This window comes from Cibotium barometz, chromosome 13 (assembly GCF_041138505.1).
Source record: "Cibotium barometz isolate CiBa-2024 chromosome 13, ASM4113850v1, whole genome shotgun sequence".
Classification (NCBI taxonomy): domain Eukaryota; kingdom Viridiplantae; phylum Streptophyta; class Polypodiopsida; order Cyatheales; family Cibotiaceae; genus Cibotium; species Cibotium barometz.
Window position 1 is genome coordinate 1,843,167 of NC_141058.1, and position 19,995 is coordinate 1,863,161.

A 19,995-nucleotide genomic window follows, 5' to 3' on the forward strand; every position below is an offset into this window, starting at 1 on the left:
TGCAAGGCACAGCCGCCGCGCTGACCTAGTCTTCTAGAATAGAGTTGCCCAAGAACCTATTTATCTAGCGTAGGGCTTTCACTTAATCTGTTGGAAAGCCACTCGACTAATTGGGTCCACCCGTCCGTAGGATGGTGCCATCGGGGCATTCCATCCTTCCACTTTCCACTCTACTTACGTGTCAATTTGTTTTCTAAGGTGCTATCGTGTTTGGGATCACACCCAATTTAATCTTACCACACTGTTTGACATAAATAAACATGTTCCTTAATTAAGGCCTTTTTACAAGGTTTGTTAAAACAGCCTTTTTACACAATATAATCATGACAAAGACAAGATATATATATAAAAAGTTTATACATGAATCAATTCCATACAAGCCAAACCGGCTCTCTTATTCTTTTCGTTTATACTGCCGATGATCTAGAATTCGACGTTCCAGCCTGTACATACTGGGCAAAACTCTACGGGACCATACACCTCATCGTCGCGGCCGTCGCTGTGACGAGGACTCAAGCCGGCCTATCGCCCTCTCAGGCTCCATCGCTCAATCCTCCTGCCCCTCAGAGGGATGTGTGCACACTAGGGTGGGCTTATTCACCGCACTAGCCTGGGCCCTCAGAACTAGGCAACATCATAATCTCTTGCCTCAATCGGTGAACCTTATTCTTGCTGAAAAACAGGTAGAGGGAGAGGAGACACACACACAGGAGCAAACCCTAATGTATATTACAAACCCTAACCATAGAGGGAAGCCATCTCCCTTCTCACACAATGCATAAAGCCATAATCCATTGTTGAGATATCGAGCTCGTCTAGTGAGGCAGTGGACACTGATGACCCGCCTGGGGGATAGGCCCCACACTTACACCACTGGCATGGTTGGTGAGATCTTGGGTGATATGCGACCAGTGGGATGACAGGCTGTGTGACAGCCACTCTAGAGACTGGCATAGTTATAGCGCCAGCTCATTTAGTTGGGTTCACACTATAGAGAACCCATGTATGTATTGGTTGAGTACCTTTCATATTATGTGTACTCTTATCTTGTATATGGTGTGCTGAGTGTTGAGTGAAGAAGAAGAAGACTTTGAGCATCTCACCTTGTGTGTTCTCTATTAGGGTTTTGTGAGTGTATGTGTGTGCTTGCAAGAGCTCAAGTTCTATTCTCCCCTGCATCTTTTCATGGTATCAGAGCCTGGTTCGTGCTAAGGGCTGAGCTGCAAGCAAGATAACCACAGGAAGCGGTACGAGGGTAAGAGCTTCAACTACTCTTCCCTATTTGTGTTGGTGACTACACCCTTGTCGGGAGCTCTACGGGAGGCACCGGTAAACGACCTCTGATTGAGGAGCTTTCTTCACGGAAGTAAAGATATAGGGCAACTAAATTGTCCTATCGAACTCATATTCGAGGCCGAAAACGCGTTTCGGGCGTGTCTGGACCTCCGTTTTTCAGAAAGCAGGTGATTTCGAGCACTGCAGGTAAGTCATCGATTCTCTGCAGAACTCTGCTTTAAGAACTGCAGGAAGACAAATTGACTGTGCAGACACTGTGGGTGCTGCAAAGAGATCAACAGTTGCCATTGGGTGTATGTATGCACATTGAGGTCACTAGTTGTGACATTTGAGAGTACTACAGTACCGCTGCAGAAAATACAGCAGTTTGTGCAGGATAAACCAGAGTGCTGTTTCTGGTAAAATTGTGTGTTTGGCAAGATGTCAAATGATGGGATAACCCAGATTGTGGCTGAGAAGCTTGATAAGAATAACTTCCATGCTTGGAGGTTCAGGTTGACAAATTTCCTGATGGGAAAGGACTATTGGGACTACATAGAAGGTGAGCATGAAGAGGCACCGAAGATACCAGACATAAATCCGACTGCTGGATGTGAAAGAGTTTAAAGACTGGAACTAGGGAGCCAGGAAAGTTATGTATTGGCTCTCCATTAGTATATAGGATACCATGATTGGGCACATTCAGGATGCCAAGTCCCCCAAGGAGGCGTGGGACACCTTGGTAAAGTTCTATGAAATAAATATCAAGGCACGTAAGATACAGTTGAAGAATGAACTTCATACTGTCGAGAAAAAGAGCATGTCTATGAATGACTATGCGTTGAAGATAAAGGGTATTGTGGAATCCCTTGCATCTATATTGGTGTGTCAGTAGATGATGATGATAAGGTGGAGGTCTGTCTACGTGGTCTCGGGTCACAATACAAGGCGTCCAAGACGTCTATTCAGACTCGAGAAAACATTCCCAACTTTATAGATTTGGTGTCTATGCTGATTATAGAAGAGAAAAGCTTGGGTGAAGACCAACAGTCTTCACAAAACAAAAACAATTCAGAGCAACAGGCCTTCTACACAAGTTCAGGAAGAGGACGAGGTAGAGAAGGCCGTGGACGTAGTCAAGGAGGTGGCCGAACAGGTAATCAGAATTATGGACAGCAGCAGCAGCAACAACAGTCCCAGAATACACAACAACAACAACAACAACACGCAGGTGGAAGAGGCACATTCAGAGGCAGGGGGAGTCAAAGAGGCCGTGGAAATTGGCAATGGCAGTATAATGATGCACGTGAATGCTATTATTGTAGTAAGCCTGGACATGTGCAGGCAGAATTTTATAAGAAGCAGGCTGACATGCAAAATGGGAAAGTGCAGCAGAACAACTATGCACCCTCAAGCAGAAACAACGAGGATAACGAAAGGTTATTTGTTATGCAGCATGTCGTGAATGCCATGTCTGAAAATGTTGAAGTAACACAAAAAGATGATGTGTGGTATGTGGATTCAACTACTTCGAACCACATGACAAGTCATGGGGAGTGGTTCAAGGAGATGAAAAACCCGAAAAAACCAGGTTTTGTGGAAGCAGGGGATGACACTGCTCATCCAATTGCCCATGTTGGAGATGTGCCATTGTCTATGCAGGATGGCAAAGTGAAGTACCTTGTAGATGTACTTCACGTTTCGAACATAACAAAGAATCTGGTTTTAGTTGGCCAGATGATTGAGCAGGGTTTGCAGGTTCGGTTTAACCCTGATGGGTGTTATGTTGAAGATTTTAAAGACAAGTGCAGGTTGGTTGCAAAAGGCAACAGAGTGGGCAGAATGTTTACGTTGAATGTAGACATGCCTGAAATGAGTGCTACGATGAGTGCTACGTTGAATGTAGACATGCCTGAAATGAGTGCTACGATGTTTGCAAATGGGTCCTACGAAGACCATATCTATGGGAGGCTGCAGGTATTATGTGACGTTTATTGATGACCACACAAGGAAAGTGTGGGTATATTTCATGAGAAGGAGAAGAGTGAGGTGTTTACTCACTTTCAGAATTTCAGAGTTTTGGTTGAAAAGCAAACAGGGAAATATGTAAAGTGCCTAAGGTCAAATGGAGGGGGAGAGTACTTCTCCAATGAGTTCTCTGAATTTTTGAAGAAGAATGGTATTCGAAGACAGTTTACATGCAGATACACTCCGCAGCAAAATGGAGTTGCTGAGCAAAAAAACAGGCACATTGCTGAGATTGCGCGAGCATTGATGGAAGAGAAGAATATGCCGCATAGCTATTGGGCTGAGACTGTTTCTACAGTAGTATACATCATGAACAGGACTCCAACTGCAACCATACATGATGTAACTCCAAAGGAGAGGTTTACTGGCAAAAAACCAGATTTGTCTCATCTGAAAGTCTTTGGCTGCATTGCATATGTGCATGTGCCAGATGAGCTGAGAACTAAGCTGGATCCGAAAGCTAAAAATGTGTGTTTATTGGATATTCCCTTGAGCAAAAGGGATACAGGTGTTATAATCCTGCTACACGTGAGTTGAGGGTAAGCACACGGATGTCTTTGATGAGATGAGCAGCTGGTATGCTGCTGAAAAAGAAGTTGTTGGGGCTGATGTGAGTGGAAGTGTGGTTGCACAGAATGCAGGTCAGCAATCACAGTCTTTGAGTAGACCAGGAGAGTCCTCATCTAGTGGGTCTGTTGATAGACCATGGAGTGGCAGGCTGCGTCATAATACTAGTCCTGTAAATGTGATTAGTACATCACGTAAAGGAAAAGAGAAAGTGGTTGAGCCCCTTGGTATTCCTGACATTTCTACAGGGCATTCTCATGTTGATGGAGAGTCTAGTGGCTCAGATATGAGCCTTGATGAGGAGCTTGGGATCCCAGCTATGAGAACACCTAGTGTAAAGAAGGCTATGGAAGCCATGAATGAAAAGCTGCGAAGATCTGGGAGAGTGAAAAATCCTGTGCAGAGATTTACCTATGATGGTTATGTGGCACATCACTATGCATATATGGCGAAGGTTGTGCAGGTTGTTGAGCCCACATGCGTTGATGAGGCTGTTGGAAATGTGTGTTGGGAGAAAGCTATGGATGAGGAGATGAATGCACTATATGGAAATGAAACTTGGGATTTAGTGCAATTGCCTGAAGGCAAGAAAGCAATTGGATGCAAGTGGGTGTACAAAGTTAAACATAACAGTGATGGAAGCATAAACAGGTACAAGGCTAGATTGGTAGCCAAAGGATATGCGCAGACATATGGCATTGATTATGAGGAAACTTTCAGCCCAGTTGCCAAGATGGCAATAGTGAGAGTTGTGATAGTAGTGGCTGCGTCAAAGCAATGGTCTTTACATCAGATGGATGTAAAGAATGCATTCTTGCATGGGGATTTGCAAGAAGAGGTGTATATGTTGCAGCCACCTGGTTATGAGGATGTGGGTCACCCTGAGCATGTTTGCAGGTTGAAGAAAGCCCTGTATGGCTTAAAACAAGCACCAAGAGCATGGTCTGACAAGATTTCTAAATATCTTGTCACTATTGGCTTTCATGTAGCCAATGCAGATTTCTCGCTGTATGTGAGACATGGTGATAGAGGAGTTGTGCTTGTTGTCATCTATGTAGATGACTTGATCATTACGGGGGGCCATGATGCAGAGATCTTTGATGTAAAGATCTTGCTTAGATAGAAGTTCGAGATGAAGGATCTGGGGGAGCTCAGATATTTCTTGGGCATTGAGGTGATTAGGTCACCACATGGTATTGGATTACTGCAGAGACAGTATAGCTTGGACATGTTGTCCAAGTATGGTATGACAGGCTGTAAGCCTATTTCCGTGCCATTGGATCAGAATGGCAAGTTGAGTGCAGATTCAGGAGAGATCTTGGAGGATCCTACTATGTATAGGTGCATAGTAGGAAGCTTGATCTACATGACGATCACCAGACTAGATTTGAGCTATGTTGTTGGGTTGGTGAGTCAGTTTATGCAGGTTCCACGGAAATCGCATTTGGATGCATTGAGACGCATACTGAGGTATGTGAGGTCTACTTTGCATTGTGGACTATTCTATGAGACTGGGACAGAGGAGTTTGTGAGAGGTCCCTCTCGGGTGAAAGCTTACATGGGGCAGTTGAGCGTTAAGCTAGTGCGAGATGCTTTGGAGCTTCCTTATATGGACCAGCCATATGTCCGCCTCAATAATGTGACAAAGCTCACCAGAGGCCTGAACCCCAAAACAAGGACGGAGTTGAGTGAGGGGAACATAGCACAAGAGGATCTAGTTATGCCCACCACAAGGGCTTTGTAGTTTCTACTTACTACCAAGTGGCAGATTCAACCATTGTAGTTTCTACTTACTACCAAGTGGCAGATTCAACCATTGCAGTATGACCACATTGTCTAGAGTCCACCAAGGCCAGATGGTGAATTGGTCTGACTATATCTTTAGAGAGCTACACGCAGTTTACTCGAACCCCCAAGGAAAGCTAGCAGCTGCAACCTTATTGACTAGGGTCCTTTATTATGTGGTCAGATGGGATGAATTGCCAAGGGCAACCCAGCTAAGCGGGCCAGATGCGGATGTGACCTCTCTACCCTCACCGTCCACTTCTCCTAATCCACCACTAGCAAAGAGGCCCCATCATGTGCCAAATGTCATAGAACAAGTTCCACCACCCCCCCCAAGGCCAACACAAGAGGTACTTGCAGCAGTAGCTGCAGAAGCTAGTAAGAAGGCTGAAGAGGAAGAGAAGAGGAAACAAGATTTTTTCAACAGAAGCCTATTTGAAACACCACCTCCATAACAATTCCAAGAGATGCCATCATATGTTGAGGTTGACCCTTCTTCCCCTAGCGCCACACAGAATACCCTGAACACTCCAGTCAAGCTTATGCAATGAGCATACATGCTGCCACAAAGATGTTTCAAACTTTGTACTTGGCTTCTCACATATGGCACGAGAGCTCATCACCCAAATGACAGACTGTATCTATAGGCAGCAAGAGGTGGCACAGATGTCCGAGAGATGCTCTTAGCCAAGGCCCAGGAGCATGCAATATCTAAAGACCTATACTAGACAAACCTTCAGTTTATGGAGCTCCAGAAGAAGTTTGATCTCTGCAAATAGAGTAGTTGGGCATTGCAATTTCTCATCTGGGACGTTTACTGTAACACGCCACGTGCCTTGAGGATCATCCCCGGCTTCCTCCCCATTCGACGACGATGGGCCTAGAAGAAATTCCATTTAGAACAACTAAAGAACCCCAAAATCTAGTTCAACTTCCCATGGTTCATGCCCCCATCCGTGCAGCATCCATGCACCGAGGAGCATATGGTCAAGCGCTTTAACAAATTTATCCACTGTTGCAATCGGGTTCCCGACTTAGCAGTAATCATCACCATCCGGTTCTTCAACCTTATTATCACACTCCTGGAGTCATTCCCCAACTGGAACCACTGCTACGAGGGCACCCAAGGCCTCGCATTTGAAATCAACAAGGGGCCTACACTCAAGCAGCTCTTCGGATATTGTAAGCATGTCATGTGGATGCCTGCTTGGCGGCTCCAAAATTTTGAACATATGATGGAGACCAACTTTTGGACCAACTACCAGGTCTTCCATCAAGCTCCTCCCGCTAGGATTTTGTCCAAACCTATTCCATCTATTATCGATAGATCTAATCGGTTTCGAGGACGGACCTACTTTAGGGAGGGGGTATGCTAACCACTCTTGTTAACATGGCCTTCGTGTGGCTACTATGCCTTTTGTAACCGTGCAATGCGCTAATTGTAAATGAGACATGGCATGACCAAGCTTATGGCATGTGTAACACCGATCATAAGGATTTGATGTACATAGAGCTAGTAAAACTAGGAAGACTAGTTTTGGGCCCCCACTTGTAATTGGATGGCCGGACATTGTAAATATGAGCTCATGTATACAAGACATTTGATGAAATATGAAAACATACAATCCCATTTGTCTCAATTGAGTTTTCCCTTCTTTCTCCCTCTATCTCATTTGAGTTTATGGTTGCTTGCTTGCTTGATTGTTGGTGTATGTGAGTAACAATGGTAATGCTCTCCTTTCTCTCCTTCTCTACCCTTTGCTTGCTATCTACCATGTCTTATTTACATACGTATGGCATGAGGTAGAGGTTGAGCTTTCCATAGCTCTTTCCCTCTTGCTCACTACCTAGCTTTGGATCTCTCTTTGGGTGACACCACAAGGAGTGTGGAGTGAGCCCCTAGCGGCTTCACATCGAAGAGTTAACCCTCATAGGGTTGGCTAAGTGCCATTCACCGGATTCGACCCTTGCATGCACCTTTCTCCTCTTCATTCTCTTTATATAACATAGGAATCTAGCTTTACAAAAGATTATATTTTCTATTGGAAGAAATGTCAGCCTAAAAAGAAATTTATTGGTGGATATGGATCCATTCTACCCCTCCTCCCTTGCAAATGTGATTTTTGGTAAGCTTCATCAGGTGAGATTTTTTGCAAACACAATAAAATAGTGAGATTTTTTACAAATATATGAATTAAGAACATCTAGAATGCTTTGGCAGCATATGTCTTTATTTGGATTTGATGAGCTGTGCGAATGGATAACATACTACCTTACACACACGAAATTTTGTTTTCCTAAAATAAACTTACTTATGTACTCTATTGATAAAGGGATATATCGTAAATGACATCTATTAGGTGTAAAGACCGTCAACCAAGCCTTCTACCCTTTTATCTAGACAAGAATATGTGGTCCAAGGAGGCTAAAATGAATGGGGTTATACTTAAACATCAGAAGCATAAAGCCTATAATATCCGAGCTATGGTATGGTTATCCAAGTTGTGATTATTTTGAGTTATCATACATTCACGATTGATGCCTCTAAAATTATTTACATAGGAGTTTGTGATCTCAAATGTACCTAAGAAATCATTTTTAAGTTATAACAGGTGATTCCTTAGACTTGCTACACATGTAACAAGGTTGCCTAAGTTGTGATTATTTTGAATTATCACACATTCATGATTTATACCTCCAAAATTATTTACATAGGAGTATGTGATGTTAAATGTATCTAAGAAATCATTTTGATTCATAATAGGTGATTCTTAATACTTTTTACACATATAGAAAATTTAAAAATGTTGAAGCAAGGAACAAATAAAATGAAATTGTCAAAAACTATCATAGCTGCCAACAAAAGTAAGAAGCCAATCTCAAGAGGTTGAACTAAATGTTGGGAAAGAAAAAAAAGTATCCTTATAGATAGGAACCAAAAGGAATGCCTTATCGTTAGGGGAGTACAAAGGATGTCTCTGAGAAACTATGAACCCTATATAATTAGTAGAAAAGCTACCCTTGTACTTGGAAGTCCACAATGTGCTTCATGTCTGCCTGCTCAAAAGTTATACGCTACACCCAAACCATATCTTAGAGACACGATTCTAAAAAAAATGTTTGGTAAAATGAAAGTTTTATCCAGTGGAGGATGCCATTTGGTGGGTGAAAGATGAGGACCTACTTAATCCCCTATTTTTAAGATGAGAACATCTTAAATTTTTCAAGTGGGTGAAAGATGAGGACCTACTTAATCCCCTATTTTTAAGATGCGAACATCTCAAATTTTTCAAGTGGGGAAGGATATAAGATCCCTCCTTAAGCTTAGAAGTCGAAGTCTTCTCATTTTTCTGATAAAAAGATGGAGAGAGAAAATAATTCTAGAGAAAGAAGGCTCAGCTTTGAGAATCTATTTGAATGAAAATTTTACATTTAGTACCAAGAACTCTTAAATAAAAATAGAGCTTAATTTGGACCCCTATAAAGATTTTTAAGGTACGAGTTAGTTACGGATGGAAATGTAAAGTAAACCACTTAGAGGATGGTCAATTGGGACCAAAATTAGATTGTGTAACATATCAAAATATTTTAAAAAGCATCAAAATAGATAAATGAACCTCGAAAATCACCCAAGTAATATTAAAGTAATTAAAAAAAGGTTGTTTAAGGGGTTTGTATGGGATAAAACTTCATGCAAACATGAGTATGAGTTAGTTTATAGGTCCCCAAACTCATAAAATCATCCACATAGGTAATTGGAATCTTTAGTTATCTTAGAGGCACGTGAACCATCATGTACAGTTGCCCAGGATGACCTATGCAAACATGAAGGAAAAGGGGTAAAACTCACCTTAGGCCCTAGTCGGATGTGGCAAAGATTATTATTGAGTTGTTAAATGACTTATATGGATTTAATACAACCATAATTCAAAAATGGTCGCTCCATACATAACACCCCCTAGAAATTTATGTAGGAGCACCAACAGTATGTGATTCTCCAAAAGTCGAGAAAGAGGTGTGACCTAGTTTAGATGAGAAATCATTGAAAAAAGTAAAAAAATGAATTTAACTAATGAGACCTTAGTTATTTGCATAAACTAGACAAACCTAAGGTTAATATCCAAAGGCTTAAACCTTAGGAAAATATACTTAATGATAAGGTATAAGCTACAAGGCTTAAACCTTAGGGACGGGATTTTTGTAAACCTTAATATGATATCTTAGCACATGTATAAATATAACTGGAAAAGAAGCTACATAAAAATAAGAAGAAAGAAATAGTAATTGGTGAGAGATAAGGGCCCCAATAAGTTTGCATTGACTTTCTCCATATACCTAACTCTAACCCTAGATTCTACATAGAAACCCTAGTATAGAGCTGAGCTCTCCATTAAAGCTCTCTATTAGGGTTTCTATGTAGAAGCTAGGGTTAGGGTTAAGCTTCAATGAGAAGGGAAAAAGAAGAAAATAAAAACTTAAAAGAGAGGAAAGATCAGTGAAATACTCACAAGAAAGCTTTCATGGAAAGCTTGTTTGCATAGGAGATGAAGGAAAAGAGAAGACATACCTTGCTTGAGCTTGGGGAGGACAGGATAAGAGAGGTAGAGTGATTGATTAGACATAAACCTATAAAAGAACCCAAGGTATCAAGGTTAGGACATTCAAATGATAAAATATCACGGCGACAAAAGAAGCGGGTTTACTTTTTCCAAGCCATGCTATGGAGTAGCGTTTTATTTCTTTGCAGTGTAGAAACGTTTTTTCGCTACTACTAGAAATGCTGCTAAGTAGTGGCAAAAAAACACTGCTAAGCGAAATAACACTATTGAGTAGCGTCTTTTCACTGCTCTGCATTAAAAGCCCTGGCATTCCCCCTTCCGAAACGCTGCTAAAAAACACTAATGTGCCCTCAATGTGTTGTAGTGGGCCCAATAAGCTTGAAGCCTCAAAGGACCTTATGTGTCAACTAAAAAGAATTTATAAATCATACTTTGTCCTTCTCCATATGATGTATGGAAGAGACCCAATGAGCTTAAACCCTTAAAGGACCTTATGTGACAGCTAAAAGAATTTATAAAGTTTATATTATCATGTTTTACATTCTTTATGTGATGCATAAAAGGGGCCCATTGAGCTTGGAGCTTCAAGGACCTTAAAAGAGTTTTTAAAGTGACTAGCAAAGAAACCCAATGAGCTTGAAGATTTAAAGGAACTTATCTGAATAAAATACATGGACTTAATCAATGATTATATGAATCATTAATACTAATCAAGCTCTATGTTTTACCATAAATAAAGTCCACCAAGCTCTCTTATTTTTTGGGTAATTTTTTTATTCTCATCTTTTTTGCTACATGTGTTGGGCTTCCTTCTCCTCCACCCCAATCAAGAAAATATATTTCTCTTGCTCCCCCTTCTATTTCTTAGCACATTGCTAAGAAAGTGGTGCAAGCATGTATGTGAAATCTTATGCTATGTTTTATTTTCTTCCACCTCCCCTTTCTCTTTTACTCTCTAAACTAAAATAAATTGTTTTAAAGAAACCATGAAATAAAACACTTAGTAATTATCTCTCTTTAATTAAGGAATATAATATGTCTTGTTGAGCCTCATCGGGCAAGGGAGCCACTGGAGATATCTGATTGTGAGAATTAAAGGGCAAAATGATATGAGTAAAGTTGAATTTTAAACATCTAAAGAAATAACTTCCATTTCTCTACTAAGTATTTTCCTGGTTAAACTTTGGTAAGTCGCCACACCAGGATAGCCAATGGTAAAGATAATTGTAAGAGAGGCTCTGAGTGAAGATTATCTACCCCCAAAGATAAAAGTCTTCCACTAGCTAATCAAAGACTAGAAAGAGGGGATAGAGATCTTACATATATGGTCCTCATAATTGTCCAATACTTATATTCAAACCTACTTAACAATGTCTCTATAATTGTTTAATGATTAGAAAAGTGGACCCTAAATTTAACACTAGTCTTGTAATTAACCCATAAAGTGGCTTTAATCATGAAAATAGCTCAAGGATGATTTTACAATTCTGAAGAAGTGGAAAGGAAAATCAACTTAAAATTCCACAAAATTATTTTAGAAAACTTGGTTGGCATGCATCTACCCATGGTAAGTGTTATAATGCACCTTGTATATTTACACTTTTAAAAATAGCATAAAAATTCTATAATAGCCTTATCTTAAAACTATCTTGGTAACAACACATAAAAGTGACACTTTTATATCCTTGTCTAGTGACAAACCTTGTGGTTAATATATTTTTTTCTTTTATCATATATTTGAAAAAACGTTTTAAAAAAACTTAAATTACTTAGGAGCATAGTTTACTCCTCTATGGTTTGAAAATTCTATTACAATTTGAAGGTTGAATACTAACCAATTTTTAAGGATGTTTGGGATGTGTAGTCACACAGTTCAAATAAGCCAATTGGCCACCATTGATTTTCAAAAAAAATTCAAGGTCTTAGATTTTACAGTCATCGATAACATAACTTATGCCATAAACTCAGAGATTATAATCTAGGAGAGAGAGAGAGAGAGAGAGAGAGAGAGAGAGAGAGAGAGAGAGAGAGAGAGAGAATATTGCAATACACACACACACACACACACACACATAAATACATGTATATATTGAAAGAGAGAATATATATATATATATAATTATCTAATTATTTAAAAACATCAACATCTTTATCATAATAAGACACACACACACACACACATACACAAACACATTATATATACATATATCGTACAGTTATATACACATTATACTCTTTATATAATATAATATAATATATATTTGTATATTATACACACAAAATTTTATTTTTGTGTATATGTGTGTGTACGTGCGTGCACATGCATGTGTGTGAGAGTGTGTGCATGTATACGTGCAAATGTGTGTGCGCATGTGCATCTATGTATACATGTGTGCACATGTATATGCGAATGTATATGTGTGTGTGCGGGCATGTGATTTTTTTTATGTGAGCGTTTTTGTGTATATGTGTGTGCACATGCACACACGTCTGTGTGTGAGAGTGTGTGCATATGCATGTGCAATTGTGTGTGCGTATGTTCAGCTATGTATACATGTGTGCCTATCGATAGTGCCACACATGTATTTGTGTATGTCAGTTAGTGTGTACGTGTATATATATGTAAGTTTATATGCACGTATAAAATATATATATTTATATATACATATATACATATATATATATATATACATACCTATAAATATATATATATATACACCTATAAATATATATATAAATATGTGTGTGTGTATAATATAATATGTATATGTGTGTGTATATATATATATATATGTATATACATTTATGTGTGTGTGTGTGTGTGTGTGTGTGTGAGCACTTATATATATGAGAAACTCATTCAATGAGCAAAAGACTTGATGTTGACAGCTAATTGTGAGCCCCAATGCATCTAGGCTTGTAGAAAAGAACGTTAAGTTCAAAAATGTGAAACTCTTATATATATATATATGAGACTCATTCAATGAGCAAATGACTCATTAAAAAAATTCTCCTTTCTTCTTTATGTGAAGGGCTCTCCACCTCTTGCCAAGTGGCACTCTCTTTTGCTTGCCATATGGCAGGTACTCATATATTATCTTAAGGAAGAGTTTCACAAAGCTGCTATATGGCAAGAATTTGAAGGTTAGAGAAGGTCAAGGAGGTTTGGGTAGAATTTGAATTTTGAGTCTCAAAAGACTTGGTTGCCCACTAGTAGATATAGAAGATCACCCCAATTAAATTAGCGTGGACGAACAGTCTCTCAATGTTTTGCGCTTTGGTCAAGCAGACATACAGGAATAATCGAACAAATAGTCAAAAGAATGAGGTGGCGGCTAAATCAAGTGCAGCAATCAATATATGTTGCTGTTGTGTCGCCACTTCCAATTAGTTAGTTTATAACGTTTGCGTGCATTTTACGACCAATTATTAGATTGCTCTTTATTGTATCAACATGTATAGAGCCTGTTCTAAGGGCAGACGGCTAGCTCTCCAGTTGGGGTCACGTAGGTAGCCTTCCTTCAGTCTTTATTGTTCACAATGCCTTCACACCGCTTTTCCACAGCGAAGTAAACTTTACTTGGCTTTAGAAACATTAAAATGTCACTTTTTGCGTTAAAGAGATCTGTATGATTTTTATTCTCACTCGGAGTCACGCCCGCCGAGATTGCTCATTTTGGCACAATCACAAAAAGCTTAAAAAGATGACCACGTTGCATTTAATGCTTTGCTTAAGGAAGAATTTATTTGATTGAACTGTGGTGTCTGGCTACTGTAACTGCACGGCTTTTGATCAGCATCCTCGGCACGGCTTTTGATCGGCATCCTGTGGGAGCTTGTTCACACGCTTCAAAAGATTGCCAACCAGTTAGCACGTGGTCCAGTGGAAAAATGGCCATTGGCCCCATTTTGAAATGCCAAGTTGCACGGAACCCAAGGGAGCAACTGGTCAAACTAGTTGGTGAGGCCCTTGGGTTGCGTAGGCCACACGAATCACGCCGGAGACAGAGAAGTCCCCTATTGGTGGGTACACACTGGGGCGCTTCCTACGAGCTCTCCAATTGCATATCAAAGTCCACATGTGACATGATGCATGAGAACAACCTGCTACGGGTGCGGTGCTTCCGGCTACCGAGGTTTGCTTTTGCCCATGTTCCTGTACCTGTAGGGGAGAAAAGAGAGAAGATGCTTGCTGCTGTTGCTTCCTATGGACTCTGGACTCGGAGGTGTGAAATTGTTCTTCTTCTTTTTTCTCAACCTTAGTAAGAGAAAAAGTCCATGCTCAGTGTTTATAATAAAACAGAAAAGAACAGGAAAAAGACGGCCAAAGCATTTTTCGAGTGAGCAACAGAATTGTAACTTTTTATGCTTTTCCAGGATCCAAGACGGCGTCCAGCACCCACGACATAACTGTCTTTTCAAAGCCTTGTCACTCCACCGAACTCAACTAAGGCGGCAAAATCTGCTAATTGAGTCTGGGAGGCGTTGTCGTGTCATCAACTTTGACTCTGAGGCATAATTTTTAACCAGCTGTAAATCTCGAGTCTCAAGAGCACCGACCGGCGTGGTAAGTTCTGGTTGTAGGGTTTTTGAAGGGTAGCCTTGTATTTTCTTTTGAAGGGCTAAAATATACTCTACCTTTCTTGAAGGAACGCTTCAAGAAATTGTTTACCAGCTTTAGGATTTATATAAGAAGAGTATTCATTAGTAAGGGGCATATAAGGAGTTTGCATATACATGTGAAATAAGCATTCATCTTCAAAAGCCTCTAGTGACATATCTTTTTTTGCAACATGGTTCATAATCTGCATCACACTTATAATTCTATTTTTCTTCCCATCAATCAACATGTTTCTCAATGACTTTTGATGCATTTGTTAAACACTTTTGCTTTAAAATGGCTTGCTTATATTCCTCTGATGATTCATGAACTTGTAAAGCTTGTTTTTAGATGGTTGAACTACCTTCATGGGCAAAAATTGTTCTCATTTGACATTCAATGTGCAAATTCTACACTTCACTCTTTCTTTCCCATCTTCATCTTTTCGTTGATATGCCCACTTAAATTATAATTTCCACACGGGTAAAAATGTGCGCTTGTAAGTTTTCTTACCCTCAACTTTGTCATTGTCACCATCATTGTTAACATTGTTGCTTGATACACTTGAGTTGCCTTGTGATCGTCCATTCTGTTGTCGCACTGACACACTAAGCATCGAATGTAATTTTAATTGTTTTGTATCCTTCTTTGGACGCCCCATTACCTATATAATTTATTAAAAAAATAATTTTTGATTAGTATGTGTATGTGTGTGTGTGTGTACAATGTGTGTATGTGTGTGTGTGTGAGAGAGAGAGAGACTTAAAAGTATATGGTTACTTTATGTAATCAATAAATCATATTGCATTTTTTCAAGACCATTACAATTTACATTGGAGGTTGGATGACCAAAAGGGAATTGAAGCATGAAAAAAACACAATTAAACTAAATAAATACTAATTTTATAAAAATTCAAATTTATGCTACACTCATACAACCCCAGAATTAAAACAAGAGGCCTATGGCCAGTGGGGCTACCAGCCCAAGGAGAGGCTAGGTCTTGGTCGCCGGCTTGCTCTTTAGGGCCTAGCAGCATGTCGGCCAACCCTTGTGGGCTTGGCCAGCTAGTCGGCCAGCCTCAAAGGTGTCCTGGACAGGCCCGGCGCAGCCTGGACAACAAGTGGCTAGCCCAGCAGAGGCGGCGAAGACATGGTGTGAAAAGCGCTGGAAGTTCAGGCAGCTGTCGTAAATGACATTCTTGAGCCTATCGGCCTTGGACGAAAACAAGGGAGTCATTGATGATTGGAGCCTCCGACGCAGTGGCAATGCTGGTGGGCTTTCTGTAGAGCAGCCCGACAATGAGCAAACGAAAAGATGCCCTGCGTGCGCTCGCGGCTCTACAATTTGTCGATCCACCCCGGCAATGTCAAAACCATCAAAGAGGTCGGGGCTTGAAAGACTGAAGTGGGCACTGGGATTCTGGGAACTTGGTGGCAAAAACACAGATCACTCCTCCCCAAGTAAATGCAAGGGTTATTATGGAATAAACACAAATTCTAAAAGGCGAGGTCAAGTATCAAACGATCCTTATTGTGAAAGGGTACTGCAACCTTCAAATTCTGGGGCTGACCCGCGGCACTAGCTGAGCGCCAGCCTCCAGGCACTAGTCAAGCCTGCCATTTAGTAGTTGAGCCGACCCCATTTACTTTCTGACCTTACAATAATACAAGTGACAAGTTAGCGTGCAGGACTCGGAATAGTCAATCTCATCTCCACGTGGCGAAGAGGACGACCACCAAGAAAGAGCGAGCCCGCTGGCGGTTGTCCCTATGCTTTACCCGGATCGCGGTCTGCCACTCTCGACAAGTTCCCATCGCCCGAATCCGTATAAACAAAGGACCCCCCCCCCTACCAGCCACGCCAATAGCCTCTTTGTGTACCCTACAACCCTCATCCCTTGTCTCTACGCCCTACTTACAAGTTACCGGGGCTTAGTCTCCTCACACTACCCCATTGTAGCTAACCTCCATCCCTAGCTTTCTTCACCCGGCCAGCAAAAGCCAACATGCCAGAGATCTCCTACTCTTCCCTTGAGTCTACCATCGCCGAATTTGAAGAAACTACCCGCCAAGCCGCCAAAATCCAGACCGATGTCTTACGGGAAATCCTGCACCGGAACGCAGGCACAGAGTACCTGCGAAACTGTGGTTTGGACGGCCGAACCGACGCCCAGTCCTTTAAGCGATGTGTGCCTGTCGTTACACACACAGACCTCAAGCCATACTTCGACCGGATAGTAGAAGGCGACCGATCCCCCATCCTCACCAGAGAGTCCATTCAAACCCTTTCTCTAAGGTACTTACATACAACCTTCCACGATACCTGCGATGTTTTTTCATGTACAGGCCAGGGCATGCTGAGAGTACTTTGTATGTATACTTAGAAGCCCTCTTAGCACACAAACAAACTCATTTCCTTCTTTAATGCAGCTCTGGGACTACCGCTGATGGACAACAAAAGTACCTTGTCCTCTACAAGGAAATTCTGGAGGCTACTGTGCAGCTAGCTAAGATCTCCTCTGCATACAGAGCACGGTAAGGATGCGTCATTCGCTCACGTGAATTAGACTGAAAAGTAGCGCGCGATGCGCAGTGGAGCCTTACTAACTTTGGGTTGTTGCAACAGGGCGTTCCCAATAAGGTCTGGCGGAAGGGTCTTGGAGCTGGCATTCTCTGGACAAGTATCGACCACCAGCGGGGGGGTGATCTCCGGGACGGCTACCACACACCTCTTCAGAAGTGAAGAGTTCAAATTAAAGCAGAAATCTGCAGAGGTCCGGGCATGCAGCCCGGACGAGGTGATCAGAGCTTCGGACAACGGACAAGCTATGTACTGCCATTTGCTCTCCGCACTGCTCTGCCGGGATGAGCTGGAGTTCATCACCTCCACCTTCGCTTACACCATAGTGGAGGCCTTCCGCACCTTCGAGCTGCAATGGCAGAGCCTGTGCAACGACATCCGGCACGGCCAGCTAAGTACCTGGATCACAGACCCCAGTGTAAGAAGCGCCATGGCCAAGCTCTTGGAGCCTGACCCGGAGCTCGCCGACGTTCTCGTCTCAAAGTGCTCTGCCCTCGATGACTGGTGTGGTGTGATCCCGCAGATTTGGCCTAACTGCAAGTACGTTTACTCTATCATGACGGGCTCCATGGAGCCTTATCTGAAGCGGTTGCAGCACTACGCCGGCAGCTTGCCTCTTGTGAGCGGTGACTATGGTGCTACGGAGTCTTGGATTGGTGTTAATGCAAGCCCGAAAGCCCAGCCCAGAGATACTACTTTCACAGTGGTGCCGAGCTTTGCTTACTTTGAGTTCATCCCCCTGCCTTCGAAGGACGCAATTTTTGCAGCTGAGGGAGAAGAAGCTAGCCCGGTAGGCCTCACGGAGGTGGAGGTCGGACATGAATACGAGCTTGTGATGACGACTTATGGAGGTGATTATCTTAATCTATTATATTTATAATCAGATAATAAGTGATCTACATTGAAATGTTCAACTTTTAGCTCGCGTGCGTGTTGTTTTCCCAAACTATGAACTCATCCGGCCGGCTGCTCTTTTGCAGGTCTCTATCGCTACAGGCTCGGCGACATTGTGAGAGTAACGAGCTTTTTCAACGCTACCCCTCAGCTCGCCTACGTTTGCAGGAAGAATGTGCTGCTCACAGTGAACATCGACAAGAACACAGAGAAGGACCTACAGATAGCAGTAAACAAGGGCGTGGACAAGCTACAGCAGCAGGATTCGAGGGCAGAGGTGGTTGACTTCACAAGCTATGCAGATCTGTCTACGACGCCGGGACACTATGTCATCTTCTGGGAGCTGAACAGTGGCAGCAGCAGAAGGGGTGATGATAATGGTGACGACGGTAGTGAGGAACGTGGCGCAATGCTATTGGAGAAGGGCGTTCTGCAGAGATGTGCGACCAGCATGGACCTTGCCTTTGTGGACCCGGGCTATGTGGGGTCCAGGAAGGTGCGTACCATTGGACAGCTGGAGCTGTGCGTGGTGGAGCCGGGCACCTTCCGCTTCCTGCTGGATAGATACCTGAAACGGGGAGCCGCCATCACCCAGTACAAAACGCCCCGCTGTATCGCCTCAGGCTCCGAGGATCTCCGCAAGATCCTCTGCAGCAGAGTGTGCGCCTCCGCCCTCAGCTCTGCGTACCTTTGAATAACAAACAATTTCCCAACCACCTTTCTTCTGAAAAAAGAACCTTTTTCTACCCATCACACGCAGAGCGCTGCTCCCCTCAGTTTCCCTTGCAGCGAAATAGTGTTGTTAGTGAAATATATATATACTATTTAGCCGTTTTCCACACTTGGGAACTGCCGTGCAATTTATCTGAAAAGATTGGTACTGCCGAAAACCAAGGTAATATCTACAAATTACCCGCACATTATGCCTTAGGAAAAGAAGCTATGTAATCTGCTGAACTGCAATGTAAAGAACCTAGTCTAGGCTTTGGCCCAGTTGCTGGGGGTACATTACTAAAGGGGCCTTTTTTGAACTGGTTTGTAAAGAACCTAGTCCAGGCTTTGGCCCAGTTGCTGGGGGGGGTGGCCTTTTTTGAACTGGGTTTTGTAATGAACTTTCTAGTGTTAATATTATAAATATCTACTTCTCAAAAAAAAAGAAAAGGAAACCAAAAACGTAGATGCAATTCAAAAAAAACAACAGGGTTTCAATACTAAAAATTAGAAACAATCCTAGGATTATAACTATAATGTATAACTTTTGTGAGGAATGAATGTTGAATTTCACCTATACTATTGTTCATGTCTTGCATGTGCATATTCATTTGTGTTGTATATTCACATGAACTCTTTATGTTGTATTAATTAATTGGAGGCTATTATATTAATCAATATGGATTGAACATTGCCTCCCAATTTTAATTGATATAAAGCTATTATTATAGGTTAATTTTAGCCTAGGGGCCCTCCATCTAAGGGCATTTGCCATTGCTATCCTGCCACCATTGCTCTTGGCAAACCCGTATACTCCACCTCCCCAAAGCCCAAAAAAATCCACTCCGGCTCCTTTCCTCTACCGTGTCTAGCCTACACTACTACACACATCAAGCTTAGGAAATAATGTGAACATTCCAGCTACTTTGAAGTCTCTTCTCCCCCAACGCCAACAACTACTCCAGACGGTGCACGGTTGAATCCTCTGAAGAAAG

At 41.9% G+C, this 19,995-nt stretch overlaps 1 protein-coding gene across 1 annotated transcript; it reads left to right on the forward strand.

Moving 5' to 3' along the window:
- Positions 1 to 16,672: 16,672 nt before the first annotated feature.
- LOC147632259 (jasmonoyl--L-amino acid synthetase JAR4-like) lies at positions 16,673 to 19,450 on the forward strand. The gene is made up of 4 exons (XM_086807069.1): positions 16,673 to 17,110; positions 17,245 to 17,349; positions 17,441 to 18,246; positions 18,376 to 19,450. Exons 1-4 carry the CDS (start codon positions 16,821 to 16,823, stop codon positions 18,981 to 18,983), a joined length of 1,809 nt encoding a protein of 602 aa, XP_086663195.1. The 5' UTR covers positions 16,673 to 16,820; the 3' UTR covers positions 18,984 to 19,450.
- Positions 19,451 to 19,995: the final 545 nt, after the last annotated feature.